The sequence below is a fragment of the Vanessa atalanta genome, chromosome 4, assembly GCF_905147765.1.
Source record: "Vanessa atalanta chromosome 4, ilVanAtal1.2, whole genome shotgun sequence".
Taxonomy (NCBI): Eukaryota; Metazoa; Arthropoda; class Insecta; order Lepidoptera; family Nymphalidae; genus Vanessa; species Vanessa atalanta.
The window spans coordinates 5,228,585-5,245,050 of record NC_061874.1 but is presented as its reverse complement, the minus strand read 5'-3'; the positions used below and the strand labels follow the sequence as shown (position 1 = coordinate 5,245,050).

General features: G+C 31.0%; 1 protein-coding gene across 3 annotated transcripts; it reads right to left on the bottom strand.

Annotated features, from left to right (window-relative positions):
* Positions 1-4: 4 nt before the first annotated feature.
* On the bottom strand, positions 5-16,365 carry LOC125063864 (cholinephosphotransferase 1). Of its 3 annotated transcripts, none has more exons than XM_047670548.1 (8): positions 15,997-16,365; positions 11,546-11,786; positions 9,301-9,459; positions 6,944-7,069; positions 4,807-4,965; positions 4,058-4,183; positions 3,542-3,686; positions 5-109 (listed from the first exon to the last, which is right to left on the bottom strand). In XM_047670548.1, exons 1-8 carry the CDS (start codon positions 16,206-16,208, stop codon positions 36-38), a joined length of 1,242 nt encoding a protein of 413 aa, XP_047526504.1. In that variant the 5' UTR covers positions 16,209-16,365; the 3' UTR covers positions 5-35. The 3 variants fall into 3 exon arrangements, with proteins under 3 accessions (XP_047526504.1, XP_047526505.1, XP_047526503.1); XM_047670549.1 differs by lacking the exon at positions 6,944-7,069 and adding an exon at positions 8,474-8,596 and having other exon boundaries at positions 15,997-16,363; XM_047670547.1 differs by lacking the exon at positions 6,944-7,069 and adding an exon at positions 5,417-5,548 and having other exon boundaries at positions 15,997-16,363.
* Positions 16,366-16,466: the final 101 nt, after the last annotated feature.

Below are 16,466 nucleotides of genomic sequence, written 5' to 3'. Positions count from 1 at the left end.
TTTGTTTTTAACTAATAAATAATTATGTTAAGTTGTTATAAACTAATACTGTTGTTATTTATCAAAGGCGCTGAGTCTTCGGTTTCGGATTTCTCACTGTCGCTCGTTGCTAGAAAAAAAAAAACTTTTTATTTTTTTTATCCATATTCTAATATATTATAAAATGTTAATAACCAAAACTCATGCAAATTAATGTAAAACGTAACTGCGTAAACTACAGCAAGCTCTGGAACCTACAAAAATGTCTACTTTAAATACATGTATATCTAACAACTAAAGTTACCCCAAAGAAAACATTGAAATGATTTGTTATAATTAGAACTTGTGACGTCGAATGTACGGTCAATATTGTTTAAGATCTACTAAATAAACGGTACATTTTCTATTTCCTACAGTGTTAGTGCCATACGAAATTATTTAAGTTTAAAATAATGTTAGTATACAGGAACACTCGCGTCCTTAAAAACGAATAAAAATTTTAAGTGTCTTTTCAGTACGAATTATACAAATGACAAACACATCGCTACTGCACGTGCAGAAGGTCGTATGAAAAAGCCGATTATTTCCTAATATTTCATTAGAATTTAAAAAAATACAAAAAATATTTCATTTGTTCCTGTGGTATATTTAAATTGTTAAAAAAAAATATAGCATAAATATTTTTTGGTGTATATGTAATCTTCTTAATTTTTACAAATTTTTCAAATACGACCATTCCCGCTAATGCAGTACCCCTCAAGCTCAAAATCTAAATCTTCCATTATTAATTAACATTAAAACTCAACATTCACACAATGATTAAATTCACATTTATTATTAAATATTAAAATGATTTAATATTAAACAATACACAGACTACATACTTATAAGTAAGTTATTATTATAAATCCATAATAAATAATTACAAAACAAGCGCTTACAAGCTCCACTAACCTGAGCGTCCTTAATTTTTGTAGCCTATTTAATTATAACTACATATAAAATTACTTCTGAAACTTAAAACCTTATTTTCGAACAAAATAACATTAAAAAGAGTCATTTCACATAACTATAAAAATAAAACATTCATTTTTAATCTATGGTACATGCTATATTATCTTTGAAAGATGCTATTCCTGTCACACACTGGTATTTATTAAAAAAAAAAAAAGAATATAAATAATATTATGAATAAAACAAATATTGAAAATGTACATTTGCTTATATTTCACATAAAAATACACTTGACAGTATTATACAGTGGTTGCTTGTAACTCGTATTAACACATATATACACCACCTGCGCACGCGCAAGCGCCAAATCATAAATAACTGTAACAGGGAATTGATAACTTATACAATTTAAAATGTATTTCACTAACAATAATTCATCCTCTATGTGCTATTATAATATATTTCAACAATTACGAACATTTTAAACTTTTCTTTATTTTTTTTTGTTATTTGGCATACTTCAACAATACGTAATAATAAATTGACATTTTTATTAACCTTTGACATACGATTACAGCAAAGTCATAGCCATACAAAACTATTTGTTTTCTAGTGTTCTACTTATTAAATGTGCTTTTTTTGGTTCCAAGTATTGAAAATGTTCACGTATATAGTGTGAAAATACATATTTCTGGATTTTAAGTCATTATCATCGGTTCAAAGAAACATTTCCAATTCTTTAGAGTATTGAGTATCAATTGTCATACCATACCATAGTATATAATACTTTATCCGCAAGCTTTATAGCATTTACTTGATATATACTATACATATAATACATTCAAATTATATAGCAGAGCCAACACCAATGTTACTCATGTAATCCATTTTCAACCTTATCACGTTTAAATACGATTGAAAATGAAATAGCAATGTTAGTGTCAGAGAAATGTTTAGCTTAAATATTTCGTATTATAAATGAATGAGTTATTTTCGTGCATATATTAACACAATTTGAGTATTTTTGTCAATAAATATAAAATTTTTATAAGGTCTAAGTACTTCGGACAGCACAGTCACATTATTTATCAAAGAGAAAGTTACTTTACGCGATTCTTTCTATCCTATAAGCTTAGAGGATTTAAATGTATTTATTAAGCAAATAACAGTTATGTACCGCTGATAATATCGCAATAATTATTAAAAATTTCAAAAAAAAAAAAACTTCTGTCTTCTATATTACTCTGGGGTTCTGGTATGAAATTTGTGTTTTGAGTGCACGAGAGTGCGTGAGCCAAGTTGTAAAATATGTAACGTCGACTGATGGATTTTTAAATGTTTTTTTTTTTTTATTACTTAGCTTCGAAATGTCAATGCATAAAACAAATGTATTTCTTCGAATGATATGCGAATGCGAATAAATATTCCAAATTATTATATTTTTAAATTTATTTGATGTAATTAAAAAGCAATCATTGCGATCTATTGATAACGAATACAATTAACATTTAAACGTAAAAAAATAACAGTTGTGTACAATGTTTCATATTAAAAATCAAGATATTTTTTAATCGATTGCGTTTAAATTTATATTCGAGTACAAAATCAGTCATTAGTACTTAAAATCGATTTTCATTCATTCGCAAACGCGCACCACCTACAAGTGATATTGATGAGACGTGAACACGCAACTTACGGCGTATGTCTCCCTATCTATATTTCGTAACAATTGTATCCACAAAAGCGATCTAAAACAACCACCAATTCATTTATTTATATTTTTACATGGTCATATATTATGACATTAAGCAAATATACTAACAAATCAAAGATACCAATAAACCCGTTACGTATAAATTTATTGTTTACAGCAATATAAGGTCCAGCCTTTACTTTACTACCGATATAACTGTCCTAGAAATCAATAAATATTTTCATTTTCTTATTCAATCTATAACACTGCTTTGAGATTGAATGTTACAATTGTTTAATTAGTTTCGAATTAATTATTAATTGTTTTGTTCTATAGCGATAAATCTTTCGAATTTAAACGAGACGATCGGATTAGTATTTGCTATATAAATGCCTGAGCTAATGTTTTCCTATATCAACTGTCACTTCTCAAAATGTACAAGACATTAACAAATAAATATATATTTACACAAACAGAAAAAAAGTGTCAAGTGTAAGACTATACATGTACTGTCTATGGATATATTTCCAGAGAGCATCTTTGATCAATACAAAAAAAAAAAAAATTGATCGTTTAATTTTGTTCTAAATTCATTTTGATGATTTTAATGTTGATGGTGTATAAAAATTTAATTTTAATATAATCCTAGAATTAAATAATGTTTCAGACTACTGCAACAGAATGCTTATTTTAAAAATAACAATAGTCGGGGTAATCAATGTGGTATACCTAGATATTTTAATGGTATACTTTGAACAAATCATTTTTATCTTCGACATCTATTTTATGTTTGGTATGATTTTAAAATCATCTATTAAGTTTCATGTGTGATGCTTTGCTAGCTTCTAATATAAGGCTCTCTGGAGTTTGAACACTAATTAAGACGTTTAGTCTTTGAAGCTCGTCGGTTCGTACCGTTTCGTTCAGCATGTTTGGGCGACGTCGGCATGCTGAGCGGCGCGGGGGGGTAGGGAATGCGGAACAGATGGATCTTGAGATGATCGCATATCTCGAGACATATCTGTCCGCAATATCTCATTAAATTCGCAACCACCCATATCTGTGAATTAAGGTATTAAATATAAATATATTATTTATTTGGCGTGTAAGCCTTAGTACCAATGTTGCTATGTGTATACAAAAATACAAATACAAAGCAAATAGGCCACACGCTTATAAGCGGTCACCTTCGCCCAAAGACATTGGCGTAAGAAATATTAACCATGCCCCACAAAATTATTGCTAGAAGAAAGTTACACTGGTTCAAACACTCTTCAGAAATCAAGACTGAGTATTGTGTGGAATTAAAATCTGCTATTAAAGCACGAACTCTTGCAGTAAACCGAAAATACTGCCTTCTATAAGATCATGTTTAATTATACAATTCACAAATTAAATAATGATTAAAAACTCCAATGAGCAACTACTTACTGTACAAAGCCAAAGTACGTAGTACTCTGGTATCGCATTATTGAAGTACTGGTTTAAGAAAAGCATGGCTGGACCAAGAAGCGACCAGTCGTAGTACTCCATCTCGCTCTTCGTCATATGAGCCACCTGTTATAAATTAATATATTTAAGTTTAACAAAACAACTATCATGTAACATGTCAAGACAATCTATAGTCAAAGAAAAATCTATACAACTTTAACTGTCCTACTGTTGGGCTTAGACTTCAACTTTCTTTGATGTAAAGTTTAGAGCTTTACTCCACCACGCCCCTGGGAATGATTTTGCAAATGGAATAGATTTTTATCCGCTAAATCACGAACTACCTTCACTACCGAATACGAAACGTATTAAAAATAATAATTAAATTTTAATCTTATAAACATGCACACTTATGAACAACACTTGTGGTTAATACAGTTTCGCACATTGTAATTTAAGGACTGACATACGTGGGGATTCCCGCTGATAACAAAATTCTATGTACATCATACGTGTTTATATTTGTGTGCATTTATTTTTGGTCGTGGACTTATTAGTGGAGGGTTGTTAAATGTAAGGCGTTTAAAACGACCACGTAGAAATAGGTCACTATAACGATTAACCTGTATTTATAAATAAAAAGGCGCGCAGATGAGCATCAAGTCAAGTTCTAAATGTTTTAAAGATTATTATAAGTATTGCTCATACTAATAAATATATATACATTTTAAAAACCTGCACGAACTTACCACAAGTCTATTCGTAACTTTAGCGGCTACCATTCCAAATGCGAGGATGTAAAGGGCCGGATGATTCTCATACACGTGAGACTCACTCTTCTGAAATATGATGAACGCCGGCACCACCACCAGCGAGAACGGGATCACCGGTGATAAGATGCTTGTCCCCTAAGAAAAGATACGCTGTAGCATGTTCTCGTATCAAAATAACATGTCTCGAATTCCGCTATACGACATTCACGATATTTTTAAATAGTTTATTATATTGTATGTTAAAAAAATTGTGAAATCATATAAACGGATCGATAAATTCGTAGCTACAAAGCTAAATAACATGCAAACCAGATAGCATTCAAGCAAGTTCTACACATAACTATCACATGCAATTAGTAAAGAAAATGAAACTGATTAAGTATAAGACGATATATTCAAAGTCTACGAGACGGACACAACGAGATCTACAAAAGACGAATTCTCAAATATACATCGGGAAATTATAACGATCAGCACAAACATGCTATAGCATTTAATTTTGCGGACACGTGATTATGACGTCATGAACGGTGTCTTCGATATGACCACGTGTTTTCAGCAAAATGCTTAAAATTTAAACTCTTACTGCAACTGTGGAGCCGTTTTTCCCAACTCCACCCTTCATTATGACTTTAACGTAGCCGAATACTAAGGTGGCCGTCATCAGCACAACTGCGTAATTGGACATCAGGTTCAAACTGATGTTGAAAGGCGGGAACTGTTAATATGTGATGAACGCGCGTAATGGCGACGATATAACGTCATGCGGTTACGTCCGGCGGCGTAGCGGCGAACGCGGGCAGCGACCATTATTGAAAAAAAAAAGTAAAAAACACATGCTTATTATTATAAGAAAATCATGAACTAACTAATTACATCATGATGCCAGTGTGCTATCTTCACTCATTTATAATAAATAATATAATAATAAATAATAATTACGAGACATTGTAGTATTTATTTTACTCTAATTTGTTTTAATTAAAATAAAATTAATATTCGTTTAGTAACAGATTGTTGTGCATTATCGCTATAATTTAACTTGAAGCCAAAATTATCGTAGAAAGCAATAAAATATTAATATTATTATTATATATAGATGATGATAAGTTTTCGTGCAAGATATATACAGTATTTACATATAAATAAAATAAAACATTACGGGTGTTCCTTAAATTCGATATAGTGAAATAGATAAGCGATCATCGTCATAATAAAAAAAAGCGGATCAGAATATAAAATTTTGTGAACATAATACAATACAATACAATACATAATATGAAGAGGTGTTGTAATGCAATTCAATTAAAAAAAATACTTTATTGAAACACCATTGTACAAACTACCGTACGATTCGAAATGTAGATTATATCGAGCAGATCTGGCAAAAACTATTTCATAACTCTCTTAATTATTTAAAATGAAATCTATATATTAATTCCACGTTGTTTATTTTCTACATACATTTTTCTAATGTATAAATATTTAAGTTGCTGCTTTATTATAATATATACACAAATAATAATACGTAGTTGCTTTTAATGGCAAGAGGAGTAAAGAAGACAACTTTGACCTTGAATTTATTTGACATCATTGGTCGAGATATAAGTAAGGCGGTGTTATCATTGTAGATTCGTGAAAATGGAGTTAAGAATATCGACTAAGTTGTAATCGGAACTTTTTATTAAATTTGATACGAGTAGTTTCTGTCTGTCTTTTTGTTATTTAGTGCAAATATAACTGTAAGCAAATTCATTTGGAATATTGATATTTAAGGTTTATCTTTACTTCTCCTGTCTATATAGTAGATTATAGATATGTATAATGTGCATTTCAGTGGAATTAGCAGCTAGTGATCCAAAAACAACAACATAACTATCCGACTGAATTTTCAACTTAAAGTTATATTTTAAATCTCGATAATAACAAAAATAAAATAAAATTTTGAGCAAAATAGCATTCCACAAAGGGTACCTATCTAAAAACACGAAACATTATTTGTAACAAGACGACATTCAAATATTTGCGTATTTAAGTCCACTTCAACACCAGACCCCACACCGTAAAACCGCAGGCGGATTCCAATCATTCATGAACATGTCACATCTCTTACGGCAACCGTTGATCCATTTTTTCCGCATCCCCTATCTCGAAAGGTAGTCACGAAGTTGATGATAAAATACAATGCAGCAGCAAACGAAACCGATGTCGCGAGAAGACCACACGACAAGCCTTGTATCTGATTTGTATGAAAATTAGCGATTATAGAAATTAGCAGAATATATAGCATGTTATATTATGAAAGTACGTATGTATGTGTGGCATGAAGTATAGTGCAGTGATTAGTATTGACAAGTTTTGATACTTTATAATTGTATATACGTGTTTCTATTTTCTTAGATGTATAAATTGTTTTATTCAATTTAAACATTAGAGTAGAAAGAAATGAGTGAAGACCCACATGATAACTGATATAAAAAACGACCATAACAATATTACCAACATAAGTAAATATAACTATTAATCTAATACACTAATCATAACCTAAACTATTACCGACGTATTGTAATAAAATGTTGATCATGCTCATTGTTACGTTGAAGTTAAATAGTTAATACAAGAAATATAATAATAATATTATACCGGCCGAGGTCGGGCTACAACGTTCAAAAATCTTTCGTGTAGCCATCCTTGTATGAGATACAATCTCATACAAGGATGGCTACACGAAAGATAAAAAGCGTACAAACGCTCAGTATGTTGTACGCTTATACAGATACACTCTTTATTGGGGAGGGAGATTCTCTAGGAGACGGAAAAGAGTTCAAGCGCAGAACCAATAGTTTAACGTACTCTCCGAAGTAGTTACGGGAGTGTTAGACTACCAGCATAGTTCTGCGAGTGATAATTTATTGATAATAAACCCTTTCAACCAACGAGGTAGTTTAAGCAACATAACTTAGAGCATGATCGATATCTTATAAAACAGTCATGCTATTAAAAAAACCCACATGATAATAAGCGATGATTTGAACTTTGGCCCAAAAGAAAGCTACGTTAATCAACTCAGAGAGCACTTAGAACCCATTTAAAATTTACGTTAGTTTTATTAGGATGAAAAAATAAAACAGAAGCTAGTCGAGTGAAGTAAAAACTATTAGATAATAACTAAAAGGCCAATTAAAACTACATTTGTATTTATTAAGTATGAAATAAACAAAGACTAGTAAAAGAAGAAGTAGACAGTAGACCAGTAATCCATGGTGCTTTGGTACTTGTGAAGGTTGACGACCCGGGAGTTCGATACGTGATTATATTACTTATTTTATTTATTTTTTCGAACATCTATAGAAAATGCTTCTCTTGGCCTTAGATCGCACTGCAAGAAGTATAAACCACTCCTTGCAACGCCAATATGCCGCGATGTGAATGTAATGTTCTTTGTTCCCGAAATTACACTGGCTCGCTCTCCTTTCAAACCGGAATACAATACTACAAAGTATTGATACTCGGTGGGAAGGTACCCAGCCGGGCGGGTCTGCACAAAACTCTTCGTTGCTTTCATACTCTCTTGGTTAAAAATATTGTGTCTTGATTATAAATAATCGATCTCCCGGGCCGAGTACACCGATATATGGCTCACAGCGACAGTGGAGCCGTTCTTGCCGACGCCACCGGCCGCGATGGCGGCGGCGAGCGAGGCCAGCGTGAGCGCTACCCCCGCCACCGCGACCACTCCCAACGAGTACCGCACCTCCAACGTGCCCTAGAGCCAGCCACTGATGTCTTTAACATTTTAACTTTTTTTTTTTAATTATTAACCGAAGACAGGTGGAACTACTACGACAAATTTTAATGGATAAATTTTAGAGTAAATCCCATAATCTTAAAAATTTTATATTCGTGAAAGGTTAAAATGTGGCATAAGAATATAGCTTATTCTGTAATCACAATTTAAGACAAAAATAAGTCGTACTCTCTTAACTGTACTTATTTTACGTAGAAGCTTCCAATAGTATAGTACAACATATTTCAGAAGTATGTTATTTTTATAATATACATTACATGCACCGACTCCATTATAATTGTACACTTAGAATAATTGTTACTTGAGTTAAAGTATTTTGAAGGCGATTAAATACAATTAAAGAGCGTTCCTTAGACATTTTTAATAATCAAATGTAGTATTTATGTTACATAGTAATCATGCAAAGGAGCTTTTGAGATATTCGTATTTATATTATTTATTTGGAAATTGCATTATTCAACGTCATGTGGGTATTTTTAAAAGGAATCAGAAATGCGTTTGTATATGTATAACAAACAATTATTTTCATATAAACACTATAAAATGAGTTCGCATAAATTAATTAGGTATAGGTTTAATGTCTTTTGTTCGTATTGCAATTGAAATTTGAGTTTAATCAGATTTACATACATATAAATAAAAAACAAATTAAATTACATTACCTTAGTGGCCCAGGCCTCGGAACCCAGTACAGCGGATACAAGATGTATTCCGATGATGGCGTACTGCGCTTCCGTGACGTCAATACGTCCCATTTTAAGGGTACCCGTTACATACGCCTGCCAGTGAGCGCAATAGAACAACGTCATTGCACAGAAACACTGAAAGAAGAAATATATTTTTTATAATATACAATTCTAAAATATTAAAATTATGATATAGTTTAGAACTTGGCCGGTACACTTGCGTGCACTTTGTCATCCGTTACAAGATAATACTTAATAAAGTAAACGACTGTCTCGAACGTATTCAATACGAGCGCGGAAATGTTGATTATTTTGCAAGAAGTTTATAAACAGTTCGTCGACCGGCGAGTTGTCTGTCATGGCGTAATATCTTGTCCTGTATTTATACATCCCGGTTTGCACAAAACGCCATCCGCTAATTGCTTTATTGCGCAGTTTTAGAAAACATAACATGCAATACGAGACGAAGTAACGGACTAAGCATTCTTCAACTGGTTTTTTTATAAAAGAGTTCACTTATTCAATCTCTTCTAAAAACTATCTAGTATTACATACAAGTTATTGCCCACAGCTTTGTCCTGGAGGTGAGGAGGAGGTGGCTTGTTAGTACTCGATGCCTTTTTTTTCACCTGACACATGTATGCAAAATTTAGATACTGGTCGGTTGAATATTTAAGAGGGGAAAGCGTAACAAACTCACTTTCACTTTTATAATATTAGTTAGTATATATATGCACTAAATTAGAAATAATCTATACCAAGACTGTGCAAAGGCATAGTTCTGTGAACAAGTTATTTATAAAATATTGATTAATGTTTTAGATTTTAAGTATATTGAATTATTTGGACATCATTACATGATTAATGGCTGAAGACATATACCTAACAGATTCTTTATTCCCTCAGTTTTATAGTGCAAGAGTGCTGGTGCAGGGGAAGCTTTCATTTTCGAGTAACAGGAGTTTCGAAGTTGACAGTATTTACAACAGTTACTGAGAACTTCTTGGCAAATAGTCGAATAAGTTTTTATTAGTCTGCTCTGCTTGTACCTGGGACCCCTAACTTGCTAATTTTATATCATAGATCAATATGATATGATGAATAAAATTTTCGTGACAGAATTATCAAAATAACTTTAATTGAACATTCTTATCGAATACCAATGCATTTCATTAAACCATTTAAGTTATTTATAGCATACTATCGAAGATTATATTATTGCTAAAATAAATAAGATATATGTAAAATAAAATTACAATTTTCGGAATTAAATTGATACCTACGATAAAAATTCGCACTGTCATAATACCAGTCAGACAGAAATCCCTAACGGAAGTCGACGTCATCATGACATTATACACTACATTCTATCATCCCTGAATTTTCATCACCGGTTTTGGGTGAAATACAATGTTGCGCTAAACTTGGCGAGTTGCCAATTTCTAAATGACATCTGTCGTGATATCATGCCAAGTTTCCCGGGCGAGAATTCCCTAGGCAACTAACAGTTCATTTTGACCTTGTTCACTACTCAATGGAGCGGTTTCAAGGTCAACCATCCGTAAATCGATATAAACGTATATAATGCACTGTGTCTATACTATATTTAACGATATATTCAAGGGGAGAACAGTAGATCAAATGACGTAATTACGCTCGACGAGACTTATACGTTGTAATAATTCCTAATGATTTTGATTATATTATGACTATAAAATATGATAGAAACGGAAGCATTTAGTATCTGTTAGGAGCGTTTTATCGGTAATCAGTCGAAGGTCGCTTTTGCTATTAGTGAACTTATTAATAAACGATGCGAAAACGAAGGTGAAGTAAATTAGTCTACACATCTTACCTGTTACCTATATTATAATTAGTGCTTGTTTCTGTCCGTATTTTATGCGTCCACGCATAATATATCCAATTGGGTTGATACTTTATACAGTTTTGCGTTTGCGTGTAGGTTTCTAGCAAAGTACCATCGACGTACAATAAGTAGCGCGAATATCGTAATTGTTTATTAAATAATAAAGAGCTTATGCCCGGTATCGCAACGCTACCGGGCACTGTTAGTAAATAATCAATAGTAGCGTAACCGACGACGACGTTTTGTACGTTTTTTTATTTTTTTATACAAATAATTATGAACATAAGTTGTAGAAACCATAGCACAAAATCGCTGTCTAAGTTGTTCTATTAAAATTCTGAACCTTTAACGTACCTGAAAAAACATCCAAGTAGGATATTCTCCCAGCTTCACAGCTATACACGCACCAAGGGCTATGAAGACAGTTGATATACTGTCACAGCCATGGTCGAACAGCTCACCCAAGGGCGACTGACTACCAGTACGCCTTGCCTGCTTGCCATCTATGGCATCCAAGCTCTGATATATGAAGACTCCGAGCGCGCAGAGGGCGCACGCCCATCTTGGTGGTTCTTGCCTGGCATCTGGACTATACCTGTAAATTAAATTAATAAAACTATTTAGATCCGAGATATCCCAACGAACCAATTTATGCCCGTGCAAGAGTCACTAAGTTTCTCAAACGTTGAATTCAGCAGAAAGTTTGCCGGAAGTTTCAGGTAATAGTCTGACGAATTGGTCCTTGATTAAATTTAACCAAGCAACGATTTGTAAGATTATAACCCACATAATATTTTAAATATAACATTAAAGAACACATGAAAATGACAACTAAATTAAAATATTATAATGTAGTCGCAAAAACTTTTATTCTCTTGAAATGTAAACAAGATAATGTTTATTGTGTTATTGTTTGCCAAAAATGTTTGCAAAAATATTCATCCACATAGTTTGAAAACAAAATTGTTCATCACAAAATTATTTATAATTGGATATTCATATTTAAGTGATAGGTTAAGAACAAATGGGTTCAGACCTAAAATAACTCATAAAAAAAACAAGAATCTGGAGTCGTTATTTTTATTAAGTCAATCTATAAAAAGAAAAAAGTCTATAAAAGGTCATTGAAAAATGTCTATTGCGGATGGTAATAACTTATAATCTGGTGGTTTATTGCTCATCGATTGGAGAAAAAAAATACAGAAAAATCAAGTCATATTTTCCGCTTATGTTGCAGGTAACGGCAGGTTTTTAGCCGTAAAGATTAACAAATTTATGTGACACGTACTTAACTTTTTGAAGCTGTTTGATGATGATTACAATTTTTATGAAATTTATGTTTGATTAGGGTGTACTTCACCTACTTGTAACTAATGGACATTTCTGGAATAAAGGTCAATGATACATGTAAAAAGATAGAGATCGGTTTTTATAAAATTATTTAAATTGAGATTGCAACCCTTGTTTTTAGTTATTTTTCTCAAAATTTCAATGAGGCCTTGAATTTATGTTTGTATGTATAATTAAATACTAAATAAAAACGTTATACATTATACGTATACATTTTAAAAACCGAATTATAATTACTTCCGATATAGGGTAAAGTATCTAGTTACTGGAACTTTTAATGTAAACTTTGCAACAATTAATTATTTTTTGTTACTGAGTTTGAAAGTTATTTTTTATAACAATCTATATCTACTAATCTATTGTATGTAAGGGCGAACGCCTCTCAATATCACCAATGTATAGGTCGGATTGACTTTAAATTTACCATAGTTAGTTTTTTCGAGACGTAAAGGCTTCCAAAGATCCTTTGATCTTAAAAAATTTTAACTTTAAATTTGTTGGATTGGGTGATCAAGTTTACTTAACATATTTCACTCATTTGAGGATTATAATAACTTTCTCGAAAATGTGCATAGCAGTGACCACAAACTTACGGAATATGAAACTGCCATTGATTTTAAAGCGATCTTCTTGGATATTCTATTTCGTAAATTAGTTTTCAGATTATATTCTTAACTTTCTGATAGCTGTACAAATTTGAGCCATTAAAGCTTTTTAAAGCTCATGTTTTATTTTATAAAAAGCCATCACTCCGCCAAAAGGTTATCTTTCTGCAAAGGGTTCGGTATAATCGCGCTAACCCTTGAAGTTCTTTGACAAAGTGTCAAATATGTTTTATTTTTTCTTATCATAAAGTAATTTAAACGGATAATATTAAGATTGTTATTTGTAAAAACATAGTTTGTAAAATTTAATCTCTCACTATCCCATTATAAGCATGTGTAGGGCTTATAATGGAATAGTGTGTATTTTGACAACCATAAAAAATTTGCCTAAATATTTAAATTACAATACGCTTACTACGTATCATAACCATAAACAAAGATATATTTTTTTAATTAAAAAAAAAAAAAACATCAAATTATTTAATTTAAATTAACATAAAATTATTAAAAATTAAAATGGCAAAAATTCAATAAAATAACAATCAGTTAGAAGACTTTTATTTCTTATGCTTTCATTTTATTGATATTCGACTACTTCTTAAAACTGTTAAGAAATAGTCAAATGCCAATAAAATTGTATGTGCCAACAATTGTTTTGAGTACCCTATTATTGCAATAGGGTATTGATCGACCATTAAAAAAAAACCTAATTCAATGTAATCATTATACAGTCAAGTTCATGTTCAATGACCTCTCATTAGCATGTACACACTTGACTGAAGTGTAAGCAAAGATTTAATTTTAAAAATTGTTTTCAAATAATAAGCTACAGATAAGATATAAGTGATTCATATATCTTTTTTTGAATTATGTTAATTTAAAAATTACCAAATTTTTATTTTAGAATGTTGCAAAACTATGAATTTACTACAATATTATAGGTGTATAAATTAGTTTCACTAATTTTATGCCCATACAAACAGACACAGACTGTTTAATGGTTTCCATGCTATAGTTACCTAGTAAGAACCAAAACTACTAAACATTTTGTGCTTGTGTATGTGAATGAGCCGCAGATATGGTTACCTTATTTTTGAGAATGTCTTGTATCATAGTTTATTTAATAACTCAATTTAGAGAGGAAGACAAACATTATACTTGATTATCTAACTTCACCTATAGATTCTAGCACAACAAAAATTACAGTTGTGCAATTAAAACATAATCAATTTTTTTTAATTGGTAATGGAAAAAAGTTGCAAATTACCATAAGGTGTCAATCATATGAGAAGAACTAATTACATTTGTAGTTACATTACAATTCATAATATCACATCATTTTAAAAGTAAAAAATAGTTTGAGTCAGTTAACATATTTGATTTAAATAAACCCTCATCTTTAATTTTACATAATAATGAAACAAAAAACAACTTAATATGTGACAGAATGATGTAATACCTTTTCTTTATTTCACGAGTTAATACTTAAACAAAAAATAGACTTTATTAACTAAGATTATCTGAAACTATTATGGACATACTATGTATAAGGTAGTAACTTATTATCACTCACTAACCGTTTTGTTTATGCAAGCTAACTCAAGACTTATTCTTTGGTAAGCAAACTTGCAATATTTTAATTATTCAAAAACTTTGTAGTTAGTTTTTATTCAAAACAAAGTCTCTATGAGTATATTGTAATGAAATGAAAACATGAATGTTTGAATAAACAATGTTAATAATCAAATCACACAACTTGTAAATATTATTTTGTATAAAGTATCTACACTTTTAGAAAACAATATTCATAAGACATAAATTACATAGTTGTTTTCAATTATAATTAAACCGTATAGCTTTTTATTCCATACATAATCAGTTATTTGTTGAAGATTTAGGTTATTCTTCGATGTTTTTGCCTTCAAATATATTATAACCTAATGTTATTATTTTCTCTGGTGACAGGAGGGCTGGTTTATTTGTTGCCCAGCAGACTGTAATAGCATATCAAGGCAAAATATTGCTAGTATACTTGCCACCGTTCTTGATTTGTAACTTTTTCATATGGTTGGTTGTAACTTAAGGTTATGTAAATAATTCTTATGAAAATAAATCTATTTTTAGTAAAAATTCAATTATCAAGATTTAATTTACAAGGCTGTATTATACTAACCATGTGAATAAAATCCAATTTAATACATTTTTATTTAATGTCCTAGAATGCTCGACACAGAATTATATTATTTTTATAATTGAGTCCCAAATGTGCATTATTTAATTGTACTTTATACTCTACTTTCTATTACTCATTTGAATACAATTACATATGTGGTTTGTAGCTATACCAGTTAAATGCTTAGGATTAAGACATGCTACTGAAAACTGAAATTAGTCTATCAATCATCATATAATTACGAATTGGCACTACAAAACACAATACCTACCTATTGAACTTTTTTATATCAAAGAGGAAGTAACCTTCTTTTAATTGAGATAAAGCAAAATTTTAGTTATCTAATATTTGAGTGTTATATTAGTAGTGCAAATTCATATAATAATAATTCATTTATTTCATATCTTATCAAACGATGGCGCGACGTTTTCCGCCAATAGCATGATACCAATCCGTATAACGGAAAAGATTATCATAACAACTATACGAATTTGGTCGAAGACCTCAGAATTGCACGTCAAATTTAAAACGGTAAAAATGTCCATAAACTAGGTTAAGAGTAAGTGCCTGTAACTTAAAAAGCAAAAATGAAAGTCGTTCCGCTAGTTAACATTACGACACAATTTTCGCAATTAATAATCTGACGAGACGAGATTGACAGTAAAATTTATACTTACCAAATCAAAATAAGTGTGGTGACTATATTGACTATTAAACCTAAAATGGTAATGAGATTCGGAGCTAGCCATAACGGCGTCTTCGAGACCAACCAGCACCACCAGGGCTGAAGCCAAGCGTCTAATATACTAGCACTAGTACACGAATATTTGTGTTCACTGAGTCTTTTTAACTGGGCAGCGTTGAGAATCCTTTCCTTGTAAAACTGCATTTTTAGTCACTGTCACGACATTTAACAAAATAATATATAAACACTACACTTTTCACTACATTAATCCCTAGATCCTAAATAAGATAGGAAAAATTTGCACGATCTATCAAACTGTACATCGTACCACCATGTGAACCAAAAGCATTTTGACGTTTTTGCCAATAAAATAAGTGGTGTGGATACTGGTGAACCATAGACAAATAATGATGTGTCAAATGATCTAATATTGCAATATTTTATAAAAATATTTATTATTCA